The sequence below is a fragment of the Rattus norvegicus genome, chromosome 1, assembly GCF_021556685.1.
Source record: "Rattus norvegicus strain SHRSP/BbbUtx chromosome 1, alternate assembly SHRSP_T2T, whole genome shotgun sequence".
Lineage (NCBI taxonomy): Eukaryota > Metazoa > Chordata > Mammalia > Rodentia > Muridae > Rattus > Rattus norvegicus.
The window spans coordinates 92907083-92929638 of record NC_141534.1 but is presented as its reverse complement, the minus strand read 5'-3'; the positions used below and the strand labels follow the sequence as shown (position 1 = coordinate 92929638).

The 22556-nt window shown below is 41.0% G+C and overlaps 1 protein-coding gene across 1 annotated transcript in view; it reads right to left on the bottom strand.

Annotated features, from left to right (window-relative positions):
• Cyp2b3 (cytochrome P450, family 2, subfamily b, polypeptide 3) overlaps positions 1-22556 on the bottom strand; it is a 70512-nt gene that overhangs the window by 46614 nt on the left and 1342 nt on the right. Inside the window, 3 exon segments of the mRNA NM_173294.3 lie at positions 915-1075; positions 2368-2517; positions 2659-2821. Coding sequence (NP_775416.1) covers positions 915-1075; positions 2368-2517; positions 2659-2821 — 474 coding nt within the window.

The window sequence follows — 22556 nt, the reverse complement described above, 5'->3', positions numbered from 1 at the left end:
ATGTGCAATCAGAATTTACCAACTGACCCTAGCACATTCCCTAAAAACCTCACTCCTACAAATACACCTTTTAGTTGTTGTTGTTGTTGTTGTTGTTGTTGTTGTTGTTGTTGTTGTTGCTGCTGCTGCTGCTGCTGCTGCTACTTTCTGACTTCACAGACTATCCTACTGCTTGCCTTTCTTGGGTAATAAATCTCCTTTGTGCCAAGAGCCTGGTGTCTGGCTGTGTCCTGTGCAACTTCAAGGGGCCACCCTCTCTTACACTAGGTCCTCATATTTCATTAACAAACACACAAAGCATACACAAAGACAGGAATGCATGCTCATATGTGCACACACACAGCACAAGCACACTCCTCATATATGTACACTATAGACATGCATACTATTGAATTGTAGCTCTGGATCCATCTCTCACCTTTGTTTTTGTCTTGCATTCTCTCAATCTCACTTTTCATTTCTTAGGTTCTCTCCCAATCCCCATTGGTGAATTATCTCATTTGTTTTAATTTCTAAGGTTTTGTCTTATGGGCAAAGAGTCTCATTTTTGTCAAACTGCCCTACAACTCAGCAAGGATCGCCTTGACTTTCTCATATCTCTGCTTTCATGTGCTGGAATTGCCCATGTTGTGGACTGCCTCACCCAGGATAATAAAGAGTGAAAAGCAAGTCTTCTACCCTCTGGCTTTATCATCACCAACTTTATCATTTCACATGTATGTGTACAGCTCTATATTTTCACATGCAGGTCTTACCCCCTTGTTCATCATCCTTCTCACCATGCCTCATTTCAGCCCCCTTGCCTCTCCATGTTGTCTCTGCCTTTCTTTCAGGCCTAAGACACTTTTTTCTTCACCCCAAAGTAGCTTCTTGCTTCCTCTGCTGTGGATGATCCTCTCTTCCCACCCACTCACCTGGCTGGAGAATGAGCTTATGAGGGAAAAGGTCCTATACAACAGGTCGAGCAAGCGCAGGAACTGGCGGTCTCTGTAGTCAAAGCGCTCTCCAAAGACAATGGAGCAGATTATGTTGCCTGTGATGCACTGGAAGAGGAACGTTGGGTCCAGGGAGACTCCTGGAAAATGAGGAGGCAGGATAGGAAACATGGAGCCAAGGACCTGGGGAACATTTGTCATCAGTCCCATCTATGTGAGGCTGCCCCTTTCACTACTCAAAGAATAGAAACACTTGCTACCCCAGTGGCACATAAGATACACAAGCCCCTACACTAAGTAATGCATGTACCATTTTTTTAACTTTTATCAATTCTGTACAGAAGATGTGATGCTATTCATATATACATGCAGGAAGGCTAAATTTACAATGGAACTCAACTAATCATGGCTGAAATGAGGATTCTGGGACTTGGGAATAGAGTGTGTATAGTCTTCATTCTGCATCTCCTCCCTGGTCAACATTCTGACTCTGAACGTATAGTTAACTCCCAGTGGCAGGAAAGGGCTGAGAATGGTTCAGAGATTTCCTGTGTGGATTAATAAGTTCTGAGCACTCCACTCCCATCTGCCTATCCTCCCACATCCCTTCTCAGACTTCTAGGTTTTGTGGTATTTCAGAAGCCATAAGGACCTTCTGTCTGCTGTCTTTGTATGCCAGATTCAGTCATGGACACTGGTAGTTGGAGGGCTGTTTTCTGTTAAACAGTACTGAACACTTGTTGCCTTCTCCTTGGGGCTGGCTTGTCTATATTCTCTGATTCCCTGTAGAGCCGTTCATTAGGCTAGTCAGTTTCACTCTCAGCCTTATAACTCATCTTCCTTTGGATCCTTGATCTCTATGACGTCTCTCTCCAGCCATTCTTCCCACTCTCTGCACCTTTCTTCCACTCCTGCCTCTGCATTGAAATCATCTCAACAAATGCCTGCTATAGAGAAGTAGAGTTGCAAACCAAGGTCCATGTCACTGAGATGCCCTTGTTAGAGTGAATTATGAAGGACCCAGTAGTGCCTCCAAGTTGTATCAAACTAAAACTCCCATCAGCCTCTGTGCTCCCTGATGTTCATCAGCCTAATCACAGCTTTCTGTGTTCTAAGATGACAAGTATGTGCCAATCATTCCTTCTTGGCAAGTAAAATTAATTCAAAAATTGATATTCCTGAATAGAAGAGATTACCATGGTCAGGAAATGATTTGAGTCTATTTTGAACACAATAGACATCATATTTCTTTCCCTGCCCTGGTATTTTTCCCACTCTCACCAACTCTGTGCATATCTCATCCTCTCCACACTGTGTGTTGTGTTTGTATGTTTTTGTGTGCTTGTGGGGGGGTGTGTTTCTAACTTTGAGTGTGTGACTCTCTGTCTTTGGGCACTCATGTCTTCCCTTATGCCCATTCTCTGAGTCTTACCCTGATGATTCTTCAGTTCCTCCACTAAACATTTGGCCTCCTCCTTTATCTGATCCTCCACACTCTGCTTTCCTATCCCAAAGTCTCTCATGGTGGCTACAAATAATCGCCGAAGGATCTTCCACCTTTCTTCATTAACAAAGGACACACCTAAGAAGGGAGGAGAAGCATAGGTGGGTAGGTTACACAGGAAGTTCAGAATCCTGGGTCTTTCCGCAGAGGTTGGGCCTCATCTTTCAAGCTCACTTCATTGGCCCACTTCCTCCACTCCACACTTGTCCCATATCTCACCGTATTCCTGCATAATTGGCTGAAGCACAGCAATTATTCCCCGGCCAGAGAAAGCCTCAGCATGGTCCACCAGAGCCTCCCTTATGGTCTGTGTCCCACACAGCATGACCACAGGCCTAGGTCCAAAGTATACTGTGAACACATCTCCGTGTTTTTCTTGAAGCTGCCAAGCATAAGGGTAATACGGTTGTGATTAGCCAGCACAAAAGTTGATGTCAAACTCTTAAACCACTTAGGAACATATTGGTAAATAGCCACCAGTTGCCATGGCCACCCTTCCCCTTCTGAGGACCTAATCAGTGCACCAGTATCCCAGAGCACAGGATCAAGGGCAGCATATACTTAAAATCCTGGCACTGGGGAGGTAGAAGCCAGATAATCAGTAATCATCTTTGGATACAAATCTAGTTGGAGGCCAGCCTGGGTCACATATGACCCTATCCCCAAAAATATACATATAGATAGATAGATAGATAGATAGATAGATAGATAGATAGATAGATATGTATAAGTATAGATATATAGATATAGACATAGACATAGACATAGACATAGACATAGACATAGACATAGACATAGACATAGACATAGACATAGACATAGACATAGACATAGATATGGGTGTAGATACACATATATGTCCAAGCCCATGCCCTTCACTCTACCCAGAAGTTCCTGTCATCTCATCTAGAAATCATCCTTCCTGTGACCCAGCATCAACCTAATCAATGCCTCCTGAAAACAGTCAAAGGGAATGGCCCTGCCCCACCCACTGGGTTACTTGGGAAGAAAATGGATGATCCCTGGTGTTGGGCCTGACTGTCTACATTACAGACTGTTGGGAAACTACACGGCAGTACAACCATCTCTGGGCATCTCTAGGGAATTGGTACCAGGAATATCAAAACCTTCCAGTGTTGAAAGCCCTTGAATAGAATGGTGCATGTTTGCAAATAACCCACCTTTATCCTCTTGTAACATTTAGCTCACTCTAGATTTCCATCTAGTTAATTGAATTCAGATGCTATGGAAATGGTCAGCACTTGGGTTGTTTAGAGAATAATTCTATGAAAAACAAAACTATACACATGTTGGATTTAGATGTATTTAAGGTTTCAGATGGGTCACTCCATTAAATCTTTTGCAACAATGTACAGTCAACATCTCAGATCAATGATATGAAAGAAACTTGCTGAATAAATGTTAACATGGAAGCAGGTTTTGTTTACATTTTCTGCATCAAGATGAAATTCAAACACAAGACAGTCCACGCACTTATTGGAATGGTGGGAAGGTAGTGACTACAAGGGTGTAAGACAGAATCCAATCTTGATGATAACTGATCTGCACCTGAATGATAAGCCTATACTCATTAAGAAGATACACTGAACTGTGCTCTTTTGGGTGATGACCAACTTCAACAATGTCTTTCCTCAAAAGGTATAGTTGTGGCTGGAAATGTGACTCAGTGGCTGGGGCACTTGTGATAATGCAAGGCACCTGAACTTAGTCTGTCTCCTATGTCACATAGCTAGTGATTGTAATGCCAGATTCGTGGGATTTGATGTTCACTTTTGGCTTCTTCAGAAACCAGGTATGCATTTGTGCACTTACACATTAAGGCACATGCTTATAAACACAATTATGATGACAGATAACAGAGAGGGAGAGAGGGAGAGATGACAGATGAATAGATGAATAAATATTTAGATGATAAAATAGCAGAACTAGAGAGATAATTAATAGATGATAGACAAATATATATTGACACATAGATAAATGATAGATGATAGATAGATAGACAGACAGACAGACAGATAGATGGTACACATTTTTAAATGTAATAGTTGGGACTCAGCAGTTAAAAAGACTTGCTGCACAGCCATGAAGACCAAAGTTTGGATTCCACCACCTATATAACAAGTCAGGGGATTTATATGTGCCTCTGACCATAGATTACAGTATTGGATGGTTAAGATAGAAGATTTCTGGGACTTACTGATTTTCAGACCCAGGTTCAGGGAGGGACCCTGATTCAAAAGAATAGGCAGAGTGATAGAAGGCACATGGTGCCCTCCTCTGGTCTCTGCCTCACAAACATTTATGTGCACCCAGTTTGAAATATATTCACACATTTAAGCATACATACATACACACATACATACATACATACATACATACATAGGACTCATAAATAAGCATATTTTAAAAGTTATAGTTAAGGTTACATTAAAATGGTAGGTATCTTCTTCTGAAAATGCCTTGCTGGTTTCCCTACATCTCTTCTAACATCTTTAAGAAAAGTTTCACCATGACATAAGTCAGTGCATTCACTGAAACCTATATTACTTAGTTCTGCTAGTCTTCCCTAAGCTCTGCAGTGTACCCATGTTTACAAAACTAAAATAAAATTCTTCCATGGTCTACACAGCACTACCTGACCTGACCTGACCTGACCTGACTCCATCAGTTCTCTTGCTGTTCCATTCCTCACTTATTTCACAGTGAAATGAGCCCCATGTTGTTCCCATATCCTCTTTCTCTTCAAGTTCTATCAGCAACAATGCCATCCTGAGCAACCTGTCTGAAACAGCTGCCCTTTTCTTCTTGTGTGGTCCATGTGCTAGGCCTTCAAAATGATGTTCTCCATTGTTTCACATGCTAGAAGCTTGGTCCACAAAGTGGTTGTGTTGAGAAGCAGTCCAACTTTAAAGTACTGGAGCCTAATGAAAGACATGGGCTCCCCCCAAGGCAGTTCCAAAGAATAGCTTAATATGGGTCAAGCAGAGAAGACTGAATTCTTGGAGAATTTATTATAATGAATGAAAATCATCCAACATGGTGAGCGTCAGGTTTTGTGGGACCAAGCTACCAGACAGGAATAAGAACTTGTAAGGTTGAGTGAGCTCAAACCCCAGAAATCTCAGAGATTTGAGAAAAGTCACAGCAGAGTTGCTTCCTACTTGTCTTTGTCTTTGAATGAAACAAGGACATGTCCAATAGCATCAATCCTGGAGTCCTGCAGAGCTCAGGGAAGACTAGAAGAACTAAGTAATATAGGTTTCAGTGAATGCACTGACTTATGTCATGGTGAAACTTTTCTTAAAGATGTTAGAACAGATAATGAGAGATCTAGACAGCCTTGAGACCAGCCAATGATCTTCCTCTCCTGAGTATCCTCATTTCAGTCCCCTAAGAGGAATATAAATCTCCATTTCACTCCAAAAGTGTACATACCCAAACTCTACCCCCAATAAAGCAATATGAACAAGCAAAGATCATCTCTGACAGCTACTTCCTTAAAGATCACCTAAAAGAGCTGTGCCTAAGAGTACTAAAGAAGGATTTTCTATTCCCCCAGTCCTGTTTCTCAGTGCTCACTCCCAATTGAACCAGAGCCTGTTCAACTTGGTCTCACCTTCAACTTTCCTGCCTGGCATGCAGACTCCTCAAGGGGAACCATATACCATAGATCCCTGTTCCTGATATCATCTCCAGGCACTACACTGGTGGTACCTGGTTACTAAGTGAGGAGAATGAAGTACATGGCATTTGTCGCAGACCCCATTGTTCCTCTTTTATTCTGGTATATGGCTGTGTCCTACAGCCCAAAGGAAAACATTGACTGTGGAGTTCTTGTTCCATCCTTCGCTCTGCCTATTCTGGGCCAGCATGCCAGCTGCATCCATATACCCAAACAGTGGTATGACAGTTAGCCTCTTGTGCATGTTACAGATTTTAATTTTCTCTTATATGTTGTGACATGTTAGAGGGATCCTCCCTAGAATCTGAAAAAAATGTACTGCTTAAACTTAGAATGTCAAACTCCTTAGAGAAAATTGATGCAAGTAGTCATTGCATTATGACAGAGTATTATGGGGAAAGTTACAGTACTTGGGGAGAGTTCCACTTTCTTCAGTGATGCAGCTGCTCATAAGTTGCTCGTGTTCCAATAAATAGTTCCCATATCCATACTGATTGAAGGAGCCATAATTGCTTCCAAGTAGGAAGAGGCTTCAGAGGAACAGGTAAACATGATAATGAGAACGGAAGGAATTAGATATTCAGAGAATATTTTAAAAATAACAAATTAAATAGGACTTGACATTTTCAACATGTGGAAAGCACATTTATTTAAAACACTTATAGCCAGATGGACCACACCTACTCTCATTCCAGTACATGAAATATTTAGTCGGTGGGTCATTAGGTTGGAATATGGTGACATTGTCCCAAAACCTACTATTTTTAAAGTGAATAGAGCATTGATACAGGTGCATCATCTAATATAAACCAAGAATTAGCGGAATATGAGGTTGTTGCCAATTGGCTCTACACAGAACACACCCTACAGAAGAGAGTTCTGTGTGGTACCCTGAACTCCAGTGCCTAGCTCTGGACACACTCTTCAGTCCAGAGGAGCTTTTTGAGACCTCTGAGGGAGTCCTTCTTCCCTGTGGGCCAAAAGACTAACCAGTTAGGTCTGCTCAGAAGACAGGCAACAAAGGCGAATTGTGCATGATACACTGAACTCCGTTGTGTAGCTCTGGACTTGCCCTATAGTCAAGAAGAGACTTGTGGGACCCCAAGAACATCCTGCTTCCTCTTTGAGGCATGCAAAGATCCAAGAACTACCACCTTGGAACATGGCCTGAACAGTCCCTTGCCAGTGGGGTCTAACAGCAGAGTCAGGTACCCTGACTTCCATTGTAGGCCCCATGGCTCCATACACCTTTCTAAGAGGTTCTGATGTCCAGCTAACACAAGAGAAAACCAGATGACTAAAGGACAGCATAAGGATGTAATCAACAGGGTTGGGGATTTAGCTCAGCGGGAGAGCGCTTGCCTAGCAAGCGCAAGGCCCTGGGTTCAGTCCCCAGCTCCGGAAAAAAAGAGAAAAAAATGCAATCAACAAAACCCAGGGCAATATGGTACCACCAAAGCCCGCTATTTTACTACAAGAAACCCTGGATATACCTAATGAAGCTGAATCACAAGAGGATAATCTTAAATCCAATCTTATAAAGATAATAAAGGCCTTTAAAGAAGAGATGAATAAATCCCATAAAAATTACAGATAAATACAATCAAACAGGTAAAGGAGTTGAAGGGAACACGGATTGGAAAAGAATGTAAAGTACTGTACTGTAAAAACTTATACAGTTGGTAAACACCTTCAGCAAAGTGTCTAGATAAAAGAGTAACTCAATAACTCAAAGAAATCAGTAGCCCTACTTTATATGAGTGATTAAACAGGCTGAGAAAGAAGTTTGAGAGACAATACCCTTCACAGTACCTACAAATAAAATAAAATACTTTGGTGTAACTCTAAACAAGCAGATGAAAGACATATATGACAAGAACTTCAAGTCACCAAAGAAAGAAATTGAGAGAGGTATCAGAAGATAAACAGATCTCCCATGCTCATGAATCTGCAGGATTAACATAGTGAAAATGGCTATCTTACCAAAAGCAATCTGCCCATTTCATGTAATTCCCATCAAAATTTCAGCACAAATCTATTCAGGTCTTGAAAGATCAATTCTCAACTTTATATGAAAAACAAAAAGCCAAGGATGGTTAATACAATCCTGAACAACAAAAGAACTTCTAGAGGTATCATTATCTCTAACTTTAAGCTGTACTACAGAGCAATAATAATATAAACTGCATGGTATTGGTATAGAAACAAAGAAGTTGAGTGATGGAATGTAATCAAAAACCCAAGAATAAACACACATACCCGCAGATATTTGATTTTTTGACAAGGAAGACAAAGTCACACAATGGAAAAGAAAGAGCATCTTCAAGAAATGGTGGTGGACTAACTGGATGTCTGCATGTAGAAGAATGCAAAGAGATCCATATTTATCACCCTGAACAAAACTCAAGTACAAATTATCAAAATTCTCAACTCGAAACTAGATACACTAAATCTAACAAAACAGAAAGTGAGAAATAGCCCTGAACTCATCAGTACAGGAGACAATGTCAGTGCAGTACAGAATGTCAGTGACTCAGGCACTAAGGGCAACAATTAATACATGGGATCTCATAAAACTGAACAGCTTTTGTAAGTCAATGGACACTATCATTAGGACAGAATAACAGCCTGTAGATTGGGAAAAAAGTCTAACCAACCCCATATCTGACAGAGGACTAATATCCAAAATACATAAAGAACTCAGGAAGTTAGACACCAACAAACAAAATAACCTTAAAATACGGGGTATAGAGCAAAACAGAGAATTCTCAAAGCAGGAAACTCATTTGGCTGGGAAGAACCTAAAGAAATGTTCAATATCCTTCATTAGTCATTGCTAGTCATCAGGGAAATGCAAATCAAAACAAACCTGAGATTCCACCTTATACACATTAGAATGGCTATGGTGAAAACTTCAAGACAGGGCACATGCTGGCAAGGTTGTGGAGCAAGTGGAACACTCCTACACTTCTGGTGAGAGTGCAAATTTCAACAACCACTCTGGAAGAAAATTGGTAATAGTTCTACTTCGAGACACAGCTGTACCATGCCTGGACACATACACAAAAGATGCTCCACCACCCCACAAGGACACTTGCTCAATTATGTTCACAGCATTCTTATTCACAATATCCAGAAACTTGAAGCAACCCAGAAGTCCATAAGCTAAAGAATGGATAAAGAAAATGTGGTTTATTTACATAAAGAAATACTCTTCTGCCATTAAAAACAAGGACATCAGCACCCAAACCTCATGGGAGAGAGAGCTCACCGCCCTGACAGGTGGGCACTCCTGAGACTGCAGAGCGGAAGGGACCAACAATACTGCCCACCCCTGCCCACATTGCTAGCCCAAGAGGAAACTTTATATGGCCTCTGGGATCCAGTGGATAGGGACACTGGAGCTGCAGGTCCCCTGCACCCAAGACACCACCGGAACCTGAAGGGATTGGATCAAAAGTTTCCTGCACCAAAATCCCGTGGGAGGGAGAGCTAAATCTTCACAGTAGAAAAGTTAAAAAAGTTTCAAAGTAGAAACAAAAAAGGACCATAGAAAGAATCAACAGAACCAAAAATTGGTTCTTTGAGAAAATTAACAAGATAGATAAACACTTAGCCAGACTAATAAGAGGAAACAGAGAGTGTGTCCAAATTAAGAAAATCAGAAATGAAAAGGGAGACATACTACAGAATCAGAGGAAATTCAAAAAATCATCAGATCCTACTACAAAAGCCTATATTCAACAAAACTTGGAAATCTGTAGGAAATGCACAATTTCCCAGTCAGATACAAGGTACCAAACTTAAATCAGGAACAGATGAACCATTTAACGCCATACCTCCTAACAAAATAGAAGCAATCATTAAAGTTCTCCCAACCAGAAAGAGCCCAGTCTCAGATGGGCTCAGTGCAGAATTCTATCAGATCTTCAGAGAAGGGCTCATACCAATACTATCTATTCCACAAAATTGAAACACATGGAGCACTACCGAATTCCTTCTATGAAGCCACAATTGCTCTTTTACCTAAACCACACAAAGACCCAACAAAGAAAAAGAACTTTAGACCAATTTCCCTTATGAATATTGACGCAAAAATACTCAATAAAATTCTGGCAAACTGAATCCAAGAGCACATCAAAAAAATCATCCACCATGATCAAGTAGGCTTCATCCCAGGCATGCAGGGATGGTTTAATATACGGAAAACCATCAACGTGATCCATTATATAAACAAACTGAAAGAACAGAACCACATGACCATTTCATTAGATGCTGAGAAAGCATTTGACAATATTCAACACCCCTTCATGATAAAAGTCCTGGAAAGAATAGGAATTCAAGGCCCATACCTAAACATAGTAAAGGCCATATACAGCAAACCAGTAGCTAACATTAAACTAAATGGAGAGAAACTTGAAGCAATCCCACTAAAATCAGGGACTAGACAAGGCTGCCCACTCTCTCCCTACTTATTCAATATAGTTCTTGAAGTTCTAGCCAGACCAATCAGACAGCAAAAGGAGATCAAGGGGATACAGATTGGAAAAGAAGTCAAAATATCACTATTTGCACATGATATGATAGTATATTTAAGTGATCCCAACAGTTCCACCAGAGAACTACTAAAGCTGATAAACAACTTCAGAAAATTGGCTGGGTATAAAATTAACTCAAATAAATCAGCAGTCTTCCTCTACACAAAAGAGAAACAAGCCAAGAAAGAAATTAGAGAAACAACACCCTTCACAATAGTCGGAAGTAATGTAAAATACCTCAATCTGATTTTAACCAAACAAGTAAAAGATCTGTACAATAAGAACTTCAAGTCGGAGACACCGCCGGAACCTGAAGGAAACAGACCGGATAAACAGTTCTCTGCACCCAAATCCCGTGGGAGGGAGAGCTAAATCTTCAGAGAGGCAGACAAGCCTGGGAAACCAGAAGAGACTGCTCTCTGCACACACATCTCGGACGCCAGAGGAAAAAGCCAAAGACCATCTGGAACCCTGGTGCACTGAAGCTCCCGGAAGGGGCGGCACAGGTCTTCCTGGTTGCTGCCGCCACAGACAGCCCGTGGGCAGCACCCCGAGAGCGAACTTGAGCCTCGGGACCCGAGGTAAGACCAAATTGTCTGCTGCAAGTGACCTGCCTGGTGAACTCAAGACACAGGCCCACAGGAACACCTGAAGACCTGTAGAGAGGAAAAACTACACACCCGAAAGCAGAACACTCTGTCCCCATAACTGACTGAAAGAGAGGAAAACAGGTCTACAGCACTCCTGACACACAGGCTTATAGGACAGTCTAGCCACTGTCAGAAATAGCAGAACAAAGTAACACTAGAGATAATCTGATGGCGAGAGGCAAGCGCAGGAAACCAAGCAACAGAAACCAAGACTACATGGCACCATCGGAGCCCAATTCTCCCATCAAAACAAACATGGAATATCCAAACACACCAGAAAAGCAAGATCTAGTTTCAAAATCATTTTTGATCATGATGCTGGAGGACTTCAAGAAAGACGTGAAGAACTCCCTTAGAGAACAAGTAGAAGCCTACACAGAGGAATCGCAAAAATGCCTGAAAGAATTCCAGGAAAACATAAATAAACAAGTAGAAGCCCATAAAGAGGAGACATAAAAATCCCTGAAAGAATTCCAGGAAAACACAATCAAACAGATGAAGGAATTAAAAATGGAAATAGAAGCAATCAAGAAGGAACACATGGAAACAACCCTGGATATAGAAAACCAAAAGAAGAGACAAGGAGCTGTAGATACAAGCTTCACCAACAGAATACAAGAGATGGAAGAGAGAATCTCAGGAGCAGAAGATTCCATAGAAATCATTGACTCAACTGTCAAAGATAATGTAAAGCGGAAAAAGCTACTGGTCCAAAACATACAGGAAATCCAGGACTCAATGAGAAGATCCAACCTAAGGATAATAGGTATAGAAGAGAGTGAAGACTCCCAGCTCAAAGGACCAGTAAATATCTTCAACAAAATCATAGAAGAAAACTTCCCTAACCTAAAAAAAGAGATACCCATAGACATACAAGAAGCCTACAGAACTCCAAATAGATTGGACCAGAAAAGAAACACCTCCCGTCACATAATTGTCAAAAGACCAAACGCACAAAATAAAGAAAGAATATTAAAAGCAGTAAGGGAAAAAGGTCAAGTAACATATAAAGGCAGACCTATCAGAATGACACCAGACTTCTCGCCAGAAACTATGAAGGCCAGAAGATCCTGGACTGATGTCATACAGACCCTAAAAGAACACAAATGCCAGCCCAGGTTACTGTATCCAGCAAAACTCTCAATTAACATTGATGGAGAAACCAAGATATTCCATGACAAAACCAAATTTACACAATATCTTTCTACAAATCCAGCACTACAAAGGATAATAAATGGTAAAGCCCAACATAAGGCGGCAAGCTATACCCTAGAAGAAGCAAGAAACTAATCGTCTTGGCAACAAAACAAAGAGAATGAAAGCACACAAACATAAACTCACATCCAAATATGAATATAATGAGAAGCAATAATCACTATTCCTTAATATCTCTCAATATCAATGGCCTCAACTCCCCAATAAAAAGACATAGATTAACAAACTGGATACACAACGAGGACCCTGCATTCTGCTGCCTACAGGAAACACACCTCAGAGACAAAGACAGACACTCCCTCAGAGTGAAAGGCTGGAAAACAACTTTCCAAGCAAATGATCACAAGAAGCAAGATGGAGTAACCATTCTAATATCGAATAAAATGAATTTTCAACTAAAAATCTTCAAAAAAGATGAGGAAGGACACTTCATATTCATGAAAGGAAAAATCCACCAAGATGAACTCTCAATCCTAAATTTCTATGCTCCACATACAAGGGCACCAACATACGTAAAAGAAACCTTACTAAAGGACAAAACACACATTGCTCCTCACACAATAATAGTAGGAGATTTCAACACCCCACTCTCATCAATGGACAGATCATGGAGACAGAAATTAAACAGAGACGTAGACAGACTAAGAGAAGTCATGAACCAAATGGACTTAACGGATATTTATAGAACATTCTATCCTAAAGCAAAAGGATATACCTTCTTCTCAGCTCCTCAAGGTACTTTCTCCAAAATTGACCATATAGTTGGTCAAAAAACAGGCCTCAACAGATACAGAAAGATAGAAATAATCCCATGTGTCCTATCAGACCATCAAAGCCTAAAATTGGTATTCAATAACAATAAGGAAAGAATGCCCACATATACGTGGAAATTGAAAAATGCTCTACTCAATGATAACATGGTCAAGGAAGAAATAAAGAAAGAAATTAAACACTTTTTAGAATTTAATGAAAATGAAGGTACAACATACCCATACTTATGGGACACAATGAAAGCTGTGCTAAGAGGAAAACTCAAACCTCTGAGTGCCTTCAGAAAGAAACAGGAGGGAGCATATGTCACCAGCTTGACAGCACACCTAAAAGCTCTAGAACAAAAAGAAGCAAATACACCCAGGAGGAGTAGAAGGCAGGAAGTAATCAAACTCACAGCTGAAATCAACCAAGTAGAAACAAAAAGGACCATAGAAAGAATCAACAGAACCAAAAGGTGGTTCTTTGAGAAAATCAAAAAGATAGATAAAACCTTAGCCAGAATAATGAGAGGACACAGAGAGTGTGTCCAAATTAACAAAATCAGAAATGAAAAGGGAGACATAACTACAGAATCAGAGGAAATTCAAAAAATCATCAGATCCTACTACAAAAGCCTATATTGAACAAAACTTGAAAATCTGCAGGAAATGGACAATTTCCTGGAGAGATACTAGGTACCAAAGTTAAATCAGGAACAGATAAACCATTTAAACAACCCCATAACTCCTAACGAAATAGAAGCAGTCATTTAGGTCTCCCAAACAAAAAGAGCCCAGGTCCAGAAGGGTTTAGTGCAGAATTCTATCAGACCTTCATAGAATACCTCATACCAATACTATCCAAACAATTCCACAAAATTGAAACAGATGGAGCACTACTGAATTCCTTCTATGAAGCCACAATTACTCTTATACCTAAACCACACAAAGACCCAAAAAAGAAAGAGAACTTCAGACCAATTTCCCTTATGAATGTCGATGCAAAAATACTCAATAAAATTCTGGCAAACCGAATCCAAGAGCACATCAAAAAAATCATCCACCATGATCAAGTAGACTTCATCCCAGGCATGAAGGGATGGTTTAATATACGGAAAAATATCAATATGATCCATCATATAAACAAACTGAAAGAACATAACCACATGATCATTTCATTTGATGCAGAGAAAGCATTTGACAAAATTCAACACCCCTTCATGATAAAAGTTCTAGAAAGAATAGGAATTCAAGGCCCATACCTAAACATAATAAAAGCCATATACAGCAAACCAGTTGCTAACATTAAACTAAATGGAGAGAAACTTGAAGCAATCCCACTAAAATCAGAGACTAGACAAGGCTGCCCACTCTCTCCCTACTTATTCAATATAGTTCTTGAAGTTCTAGCCAGAGCAATCAGACAAGAAAAGGAGATCAAGGGGATACAGATCAGAAAAGAAGATGTCAAAATATCACTATTTGCAGATGACATGATAGTATATTTAAGTGATCCAAAAGTTCCACCAGAGAACTACTAAAGCTGATAAACAACTTCAGCAAAGTGGCTGGGTATAAAATTAACTCAAATAAATCAGTAGCCTTCCTCTACACAAAAGAGAAACAAGCCGAGAAAGAAATTAGGGAAACGACACCCTTCATAATAGACCCAAATAATATAAAGTACCTCGGTGTGACTTTAACCAAGCAAGTAAAAGATCTGTACAATAAGAACTTCAAGACACTGAGGAAAGAAATTGAAAAAGACCTCAGAAGATGGAAAGATCTCCCATGCTCATGGATTGGCAGGATTAATATAGTAAAAATGGCCATTTTACCAAAAGCAATCTACAGATTCAATGCAATCCCCATCAAAATACCAATCCAATTCTTCAAAGAGTTAGACAGAACAATTTGCAAATTCATCTGGAATAACAAAAAACCCAGGATAGCTAAAGCTATCCTCAACAATAAAAGGACTTCAGGGGGAATCACTATCCCTGAACTCAAGCAGTATTACAGAGCAATAGTGATAAAAACTGCATGGTATTGGTACAGAGACAGACAGATAGACCAATGGAATAGAATTGAAGACCCAGAAATGAACCCACACACCTATGGTCACTTGATTTTTGACAAAGGAGCCAAAACCATCCAATGGAAAAAAGATAGCATTTTCAGCAAATGGTGCTGGTTCAACTGGAGGGCAACATGTAGAAGAATGCAGATCGATCCATCCTTATCACCCTGTACAAAGCTTAACTTCAAGTGGATCAAGGTCCTCCACATCAAAGCAGACACACTCAAACTAACAGAAGAAAAACTAGGGAAGCATCTGGAACACATGGGCACTGGAAAAAATTTCCTGAACAAAACACCAATGGCTTACGCTCTAAGATCAAGAATCGACAAATGGGATCTCATAAAACTGCAAAGCTTCTGTAAGGCAAAGGACACTGTGGTTAGGACAAAACGGCAACCAACAGATTGGGAAAAGATCTTTACCAATCCTACAACAGATAGAGGCCTTATATCCAAAATATACAAAGAACTCAAGAAGTTAGAGCACAGGGAAACAAATAACCCTATTAAAAAATGGGGCTCAGAGCTAAACAAAGAATTCACAGCTGAGGAATGCCGAATGGCAGAGAAACACCTAAAGAAATGTTCAACATCTTTAGTCATAAGGGAAATGCAAATCAAAACAACCCTGAGATTTCACCTCACACCAGTGAGAATGGCTAAGATCAAAAACTCGGGGGACAACAGATGCTGGAGAGGATGTGGAGAAAGAGGAACACTCCTCCAATGTTGGTGGGATTGCAAACTGGTACAACCATTCTGGAAATCAGTCTGGAGGTTCCTCAGAAAATTGGACATTGAACTGCCTGAGGATCCAGCTATACCTCTCTTGGGCATAAACCCAAAAGATGCCCCAACATATGAAAAAGACACGTGCTCCACTATGTTCATTGCAGCCTTATTTATAATAGCCAGAAGCTGGAAAGAACCCAGATGCCCTTCAACAGAGGAATGGATACAGAAAATGTGGTACATCTACACAATGGAATATTACTCAGCTATCAAAAACAACGACTTTATGAAATTCGTAGGCAAATGGCTGGAACTGGAAAATATCATCCTGAGTGAGCTAACCCAAACACCGAAAGACATACATGGTATGCACTCACTGATAAGTGGCTATTAGCCCAAATGCTTGAATTACCCTAAATGCCTAGAACAAATGACACTCAAGACGGATGATCAAAATGTGAATGCTTCACTCCTTCTCTAAAAGGGGAACAAGAATACCCTTGGCAGGGAAAAGAGAGGCAAAGATTAAAAGAGACACAGAAGGAACACCCATTCAGAGTCTGCCCCACATGTGGCCCATGCATATACAGCCATCCAATTAGACAAGATGGATGAAGCAAAGAAGTGGAGACCGACAGGAGCCGGATGTAGATCGCTCCTGAGAGACACAGCCAGAATACAGCAAATACAGAGGCGAATACCAGCAGCAAACCACTGAACTGAAAATAGGACACCCGTTGAAGGAATCAGAGAAAGAACTGGAAGAGCTTGAAGGGGCTCGAGACCCCATAGGTACAACAATGCCAAGCAACCAGAGCTTCCAGGGACTAAGCCACTACCTAAAGACTATACATGGACTGACCCTGGACTCTGACCTCATAGGTAGCAATGAATATCCTAGTAAGAGCACCAGTGGAAGGGGAAGCCCTGGGTCCTGCTAAGACTGAACCCCCAGTAAACTAGACTGTTGGGGGAGGGGGACAATGGGGGGAGTATGGGGAGGGGAACACCGATAAGAAAGGGGAGGGGGGAGGGGGATGTTTGCCCGGAAACTGGGAAAGGGAATAACACTCGAAATGTATATAAGAAATACTCAAGTTAATAATAAAAAAATAAAATAAAATAAAATTTAAAAAAAAAGAGAAATTAGGGAAACGACACCCTTCATAATAGACCCAAATAAGATAAAGTACCTCGGTGTGACTTTAACCAAGCAAGTAAAAGATCTGTACAATAAGAACTTCAAGACACTGAGGAAAGAAATTGAAGAAGACCTCAGAAGATGGAAAGATCTCCCATGCTCATGGATTGGCAGGATTAATATAGTAAAAATGGCTATTTTACCAAAAGCAATCTACAGATTCAATGCAATCCCCATCAAAATACCAATCCAATTCTTCAAAGAGTTAGACAGAACAATTTGCAAATTCATCTGGAATAACAAAAAACCCAGGATAGCTAAAGCTATCCTCAACAATAAAAGGACTTCAGGGGGAATCACTATCCCTGAACTCAAGCAGTATTACAGAGCAATAGTGATAAAAACTGCATGGTATTGGTACAGAGACAGACAGATAGACCAATGGAATAGAATTGAAGACCCAGAAATGAACCCACACACCTATGGTCACTTGATTTTTGACAAAGGAGCCAAAACCATCCAATGGAAAAAAGATAGCATTTTCAGCAAATGGTGCTGGTTCAACTGGAGGGCAACATGTAGAAGAATGCAGATCGATCCATCCTTATCACCCTGTACAAAGCTTAAGTCCAAGTGGATCAAGGACCTCCACATCAAAGCAGACACACTCAAACTAACAGAAGAAAAACTAGGGAAGCATCTGGAACACATGGGCACTGGAAAAAATTTCCTGAACAAAACACCAATGGCTTAGGCTCTAAGATCAAGAATCGACAAATGGGATCTCATAAAACTGCAAAGCTTCTGTAAGGCAAAGGACACTGTGGTTAGGACAAAACGGCAACCAACAGATTGGGAAAAGATCTTTACCAATCCTACAACAGATAGAGGCCTTATATCCAAAATATACAAAGAACTCAAGAAGTTAGAGCACAGGGAAACAAATAACCCTATTAAAAAATGGGGCTCAGAGCTAAACAAAGAATTCACAGCTGAGGAATGCCGAATGGCTGAGAAACACCTAAAGAAATGTTCAACATCTTTAGTCATAAGGGAAATGCAAATCAAAACAACCCTGAGATTTCACCTCACACCAGTGAGAATGGCTAAGATCAAAAACTCAGGTGACAGCAGATGCTGGCGAGGATGTGAAGAAAGAGGAACACTCCTCCATTGTTGGTGGGATTGCAGACTGGTAAAACCATTCTGGAAATCAGTCTGGAGGTTCCTCAGAAAATTGGACATTGAACTGCCTGAGGATCCAGCTATACCTCTCTTGGGCATATACCCAAAAGATGCCTCAACATATAAAAGAGGCACGTGCTCCACTATGTTCATAGCAGCCTTATTTATAATAGCCAGAAACTGGAAAGAACCCAGATGCCCTTCAACAGAGGAATGGATACAGAAAATGTGGTACATCTACACAATGGAATATTACTCAGCTATCAAAAACGAGTTTATGAAATTCGTAGGCAAATGGTTGGAACTGGAAAATATCATCCTGAGTGAGCTAACCCAATCACAGAAAGACATACATGGTATGCACTCATTGATAAGTGGCTATTAGCCCAAATGCTTGAATTACCCTAGATCCCTAGAACAAACGAAACTCAAGACGGATGATCAAAATGTGAATGCTTCACTCCTTCTTTAAATGAGGAAAAAGAATACTTTTGGCAAGGAAGGGAGAGGCAAAGATTAAAACAGAGACTGAAGGAACACCCATTCAGAGCCTGCCCCACATGTGGCCCATACATATACAGCCACCCAATTAGACAAGATGGATGAAGCAAAGAAGTGCAGACCGACAGGAGCCGGATGTAGATCGCTCCTGAGAGACACAGCCAGAATACAGCAAATACAGAGGCGAATGCCAGCAGCAAACCACTGAACAGAGAATAGGTCCCCCGTTGAAGGAATCAGAGAAAGAACTGGAAGAGCTTGAAGGTGCTCGAGACCCCAAAAGTACAACAATGTCAAGCAACCAGAGTTTCCAGGGACTAAGCCACTACCTAAAGACTATGCATGGACTGACCCTGGACTCTGACCCCACAGGTAGCAATGAATATCCTAGTAAGAGCACCAGTGGAAGGGGAAGCCCTGGGTCCTGCTAAGACTGAACCCCCAGTGAACTAGACTATGGGGCGAGGGCGGCAATGGGGGGAGGGTTGGGAGGGGAACACCCATAAAGAAGGGGAGGGGGGAGGGGGATGTTTGCCTGGAAACCGGGAAAGGGAATAACACTCGAAATGTATATAAGAAATACTCAAGTTAATAAAAAAAAAAAAGATCTTCAAGTCTCTGAAGAAAGAATTTGAAGAAGACCTCAGAAGATGGAAAGATCTCCCATGCTCATGGATTGGCAGGATTAATATAGTAAAAATGGCCATTTTACCAAAACTGAGCTACAGATTCAATGCAATCCCCATCAAAATACCAATGCAATCCCCATCAAAATACCAATCCAATTCTTCAAAGAGTTAGACAGAACAATGTACAAATTCATCTGGAATAACAAGAAACACAGGATAGCTACAACTATCCTCAACAATAAAAGGACTTCGGGGGGATCACTATCCCTGAACTCAAGCAGTATTACAGAGCAATATTGATAAAAACTTCATGGTATTAGTAAAGAGACAGACAGATAGACCAATGGAATAGAATTGAAGACCCAGAAATGAACCCACACACCTATGGACACTTGATTTTTTACAAAGGAGGCAAAACCATCAAATGGAAAAAAGATAGCATTTTCAGCAAATGGTGCTGGTTCAACTGGAGGTCAACATGTAGAAGAATGCAGATCGATCCATGATTATCAACCTGTACAAAGCTTAAGTCCAAGTGGATCAAGGACCTCCACATCAAGCCAGATACACTCAAACTAATAGAAGGAAAAGTGGGGAAGCATCTGGAACACATGGGCACTGGAAATAATTTCCTGAACAGAACACCAATGGCTTAGGCTCTAAGATCAAGATGTTAATGGGATCTCATAAAATTGCAAAGCTTCTGTAAGGCAAGGGACACTGTGGTTAGGGCAAAACGGCACCCAACAGATTGGGAAAAAATCTTTACCAATCCTACAACAGATAGAGGCCTTATATCCAAAATATACAAAGAACTCAAGAAGTTAGACTGCAGGAAGACAAATAACCCTATTAAAAATTGGGGTTCAGAGTTAAACAAAGAATTCACAGCTGATGAATCCCGAATGACTAAGAAACAGCTGAAGAAATGTTCAACATCTTTAGTCATAAGGGAAATGCAAATCAAAACAACCCTGAGATTTCACCTCACACCAGTGAGAATGGCTAAGATCAAAAACTCAGGTGACAGCAGATGCTGGCGAGGATGTGGAGAAAGAGGAACACTCCTCCATTGTTGGTGGGATTGCAGACTGGTACAACCATTCTGGAAATCAGTCTGGAAGTTCCTCAGAAAATTGGACATTGAACTACCTGAGGATCCAGCTAAACCTCTCTTGGGCATATACCCAAAAGGTGCCCCAACATATCACAAAGACACGTGTTCCACTATGTTCATAGCAGCCTTATTTTTTTTTTTGGTTCTTTTTTTTCGGAGCTGGGGACCGAACCCAGGGCCTTGCGCTTCCTAGGTAAGCGCTCTACCACTGAGCTAAATCCCCAACCCCCATAGCAGCCTTATTTATAATAGCCAGAAGCTGGAAAGAACCCAGATGCCCTTCAACAGAGGAATGGATACAGAAAATGTGGTACATCTACACAATGGAATATTACTCAGCTATCAAAACAATGCCTTTATGAAATTCATAGGCATATGGATAGAACTGGAAAATATCATCCTGAGTGAGGTAACCCAATCACAGAAAAACACACATGGTATGCACTCATTGGTAAGTGGCTATTAGCCCAAATGCTTGAATTACCCTAGATGCACAGAACACATGAAACTCAAGACAGATGATCAAAGTGTGAATGCTTCACTCCTTCTTTAAAAGGGGAACAAGAATACCCTTGGCAGGGAATAGGGAGGCAAAGATTTAAACAGAGGCAGAAGGAACACCCATTCAGAGCCTGCCCCACATGTGGCCCATACATATACAGCCACCCAATTTGATAAGATGGATGAAGCAAAGAAGTGCAGGCCGACAAGAACCGGTTGTAGATCTCTGCTGAGAGACACAGCCAGAATACAGCAAATACAGAGGCGAATGCCAGCAGCAAACCACTGAAGTGAGAACGGGACCCCCATTGAAGGAATCAGAGAAAGAAGTGGGAGAGCTTGAAGGGGCTCGAGACCCCATATGTACAACAATGTCAAGCAACCAGAGCTTCCAGCGACTAAGCCACTACCCAAAGACTATATATACATGGACTGACCCTGGACTCTGACCTCATAGGTAGCAATGAATAGCCTAGCAAGAGCACCAGTGGAAGGGGAAGCCCTTGGACCTGCTAAAACTGAACCCCCAGTGAACGTGATTGTTGTGGGGAGGGTGTGTAATGGGGGAAGGATGGGGAGGGGAACACCCATATAGAAGGCGAAGGGGAAGGGCTTAGGGGGATGTTGGCCCCGAAACCGGGAAAGGGAATAACATTCGAAATGTAAATAAGAAATACTCAAATTAATTTAAAAAAAAGAATTATCCCTTGCTTTAAAAATAAAGAAAGGACATCATGAATTCCTCAGGCAAATTGATGTAACTAATAAATATCAGTGCAGTAACCAGCAAAAAAGATTACATGTATTGTATGTACTCATTTATAAATGGATATTATCCATAAAGTACAGGATAACCACACTATAATCATCCTACCAAAAGAAGAAAAAACAAAAAAAACAAAAATCCAAAAACAAAAAACAAAAAATAAAGAAGGCCCAAGGGAGAATGCTTGAATCTTTCTCAGAAGAGGAAACAAAATAAATATCATAGTTTGATGGAAGTGAGGATCTGGGTGGTTGAGGATATTTGGGAAGAGTAGAGTGGAGGTATCAAATTTAGGGAAAGCAGCTGAGGGAGAGGAGTAATTAGCAGGTGGGGCAATTTCAGGGACTTACCAGAACCCTGGCATAGGGATGGCCCCAGAGGGTCTATTGGGACAAATCTAGCTAACATTACTAGCAATGTGGGATATTAATCCAGAATTGGCCACATATTTAGCCAGGCAGGAACCCCAATGGAGAGATAAGGACAACTCACTCACAAAACCTTTGACTCGAAATGTGTCCCGCCTACAAAATGTGCAGGGACAAAGATAGATCCAAGATGGAAGGAATGGCCAGCCAATAACTGCCCAAAATTGAGACTCATCC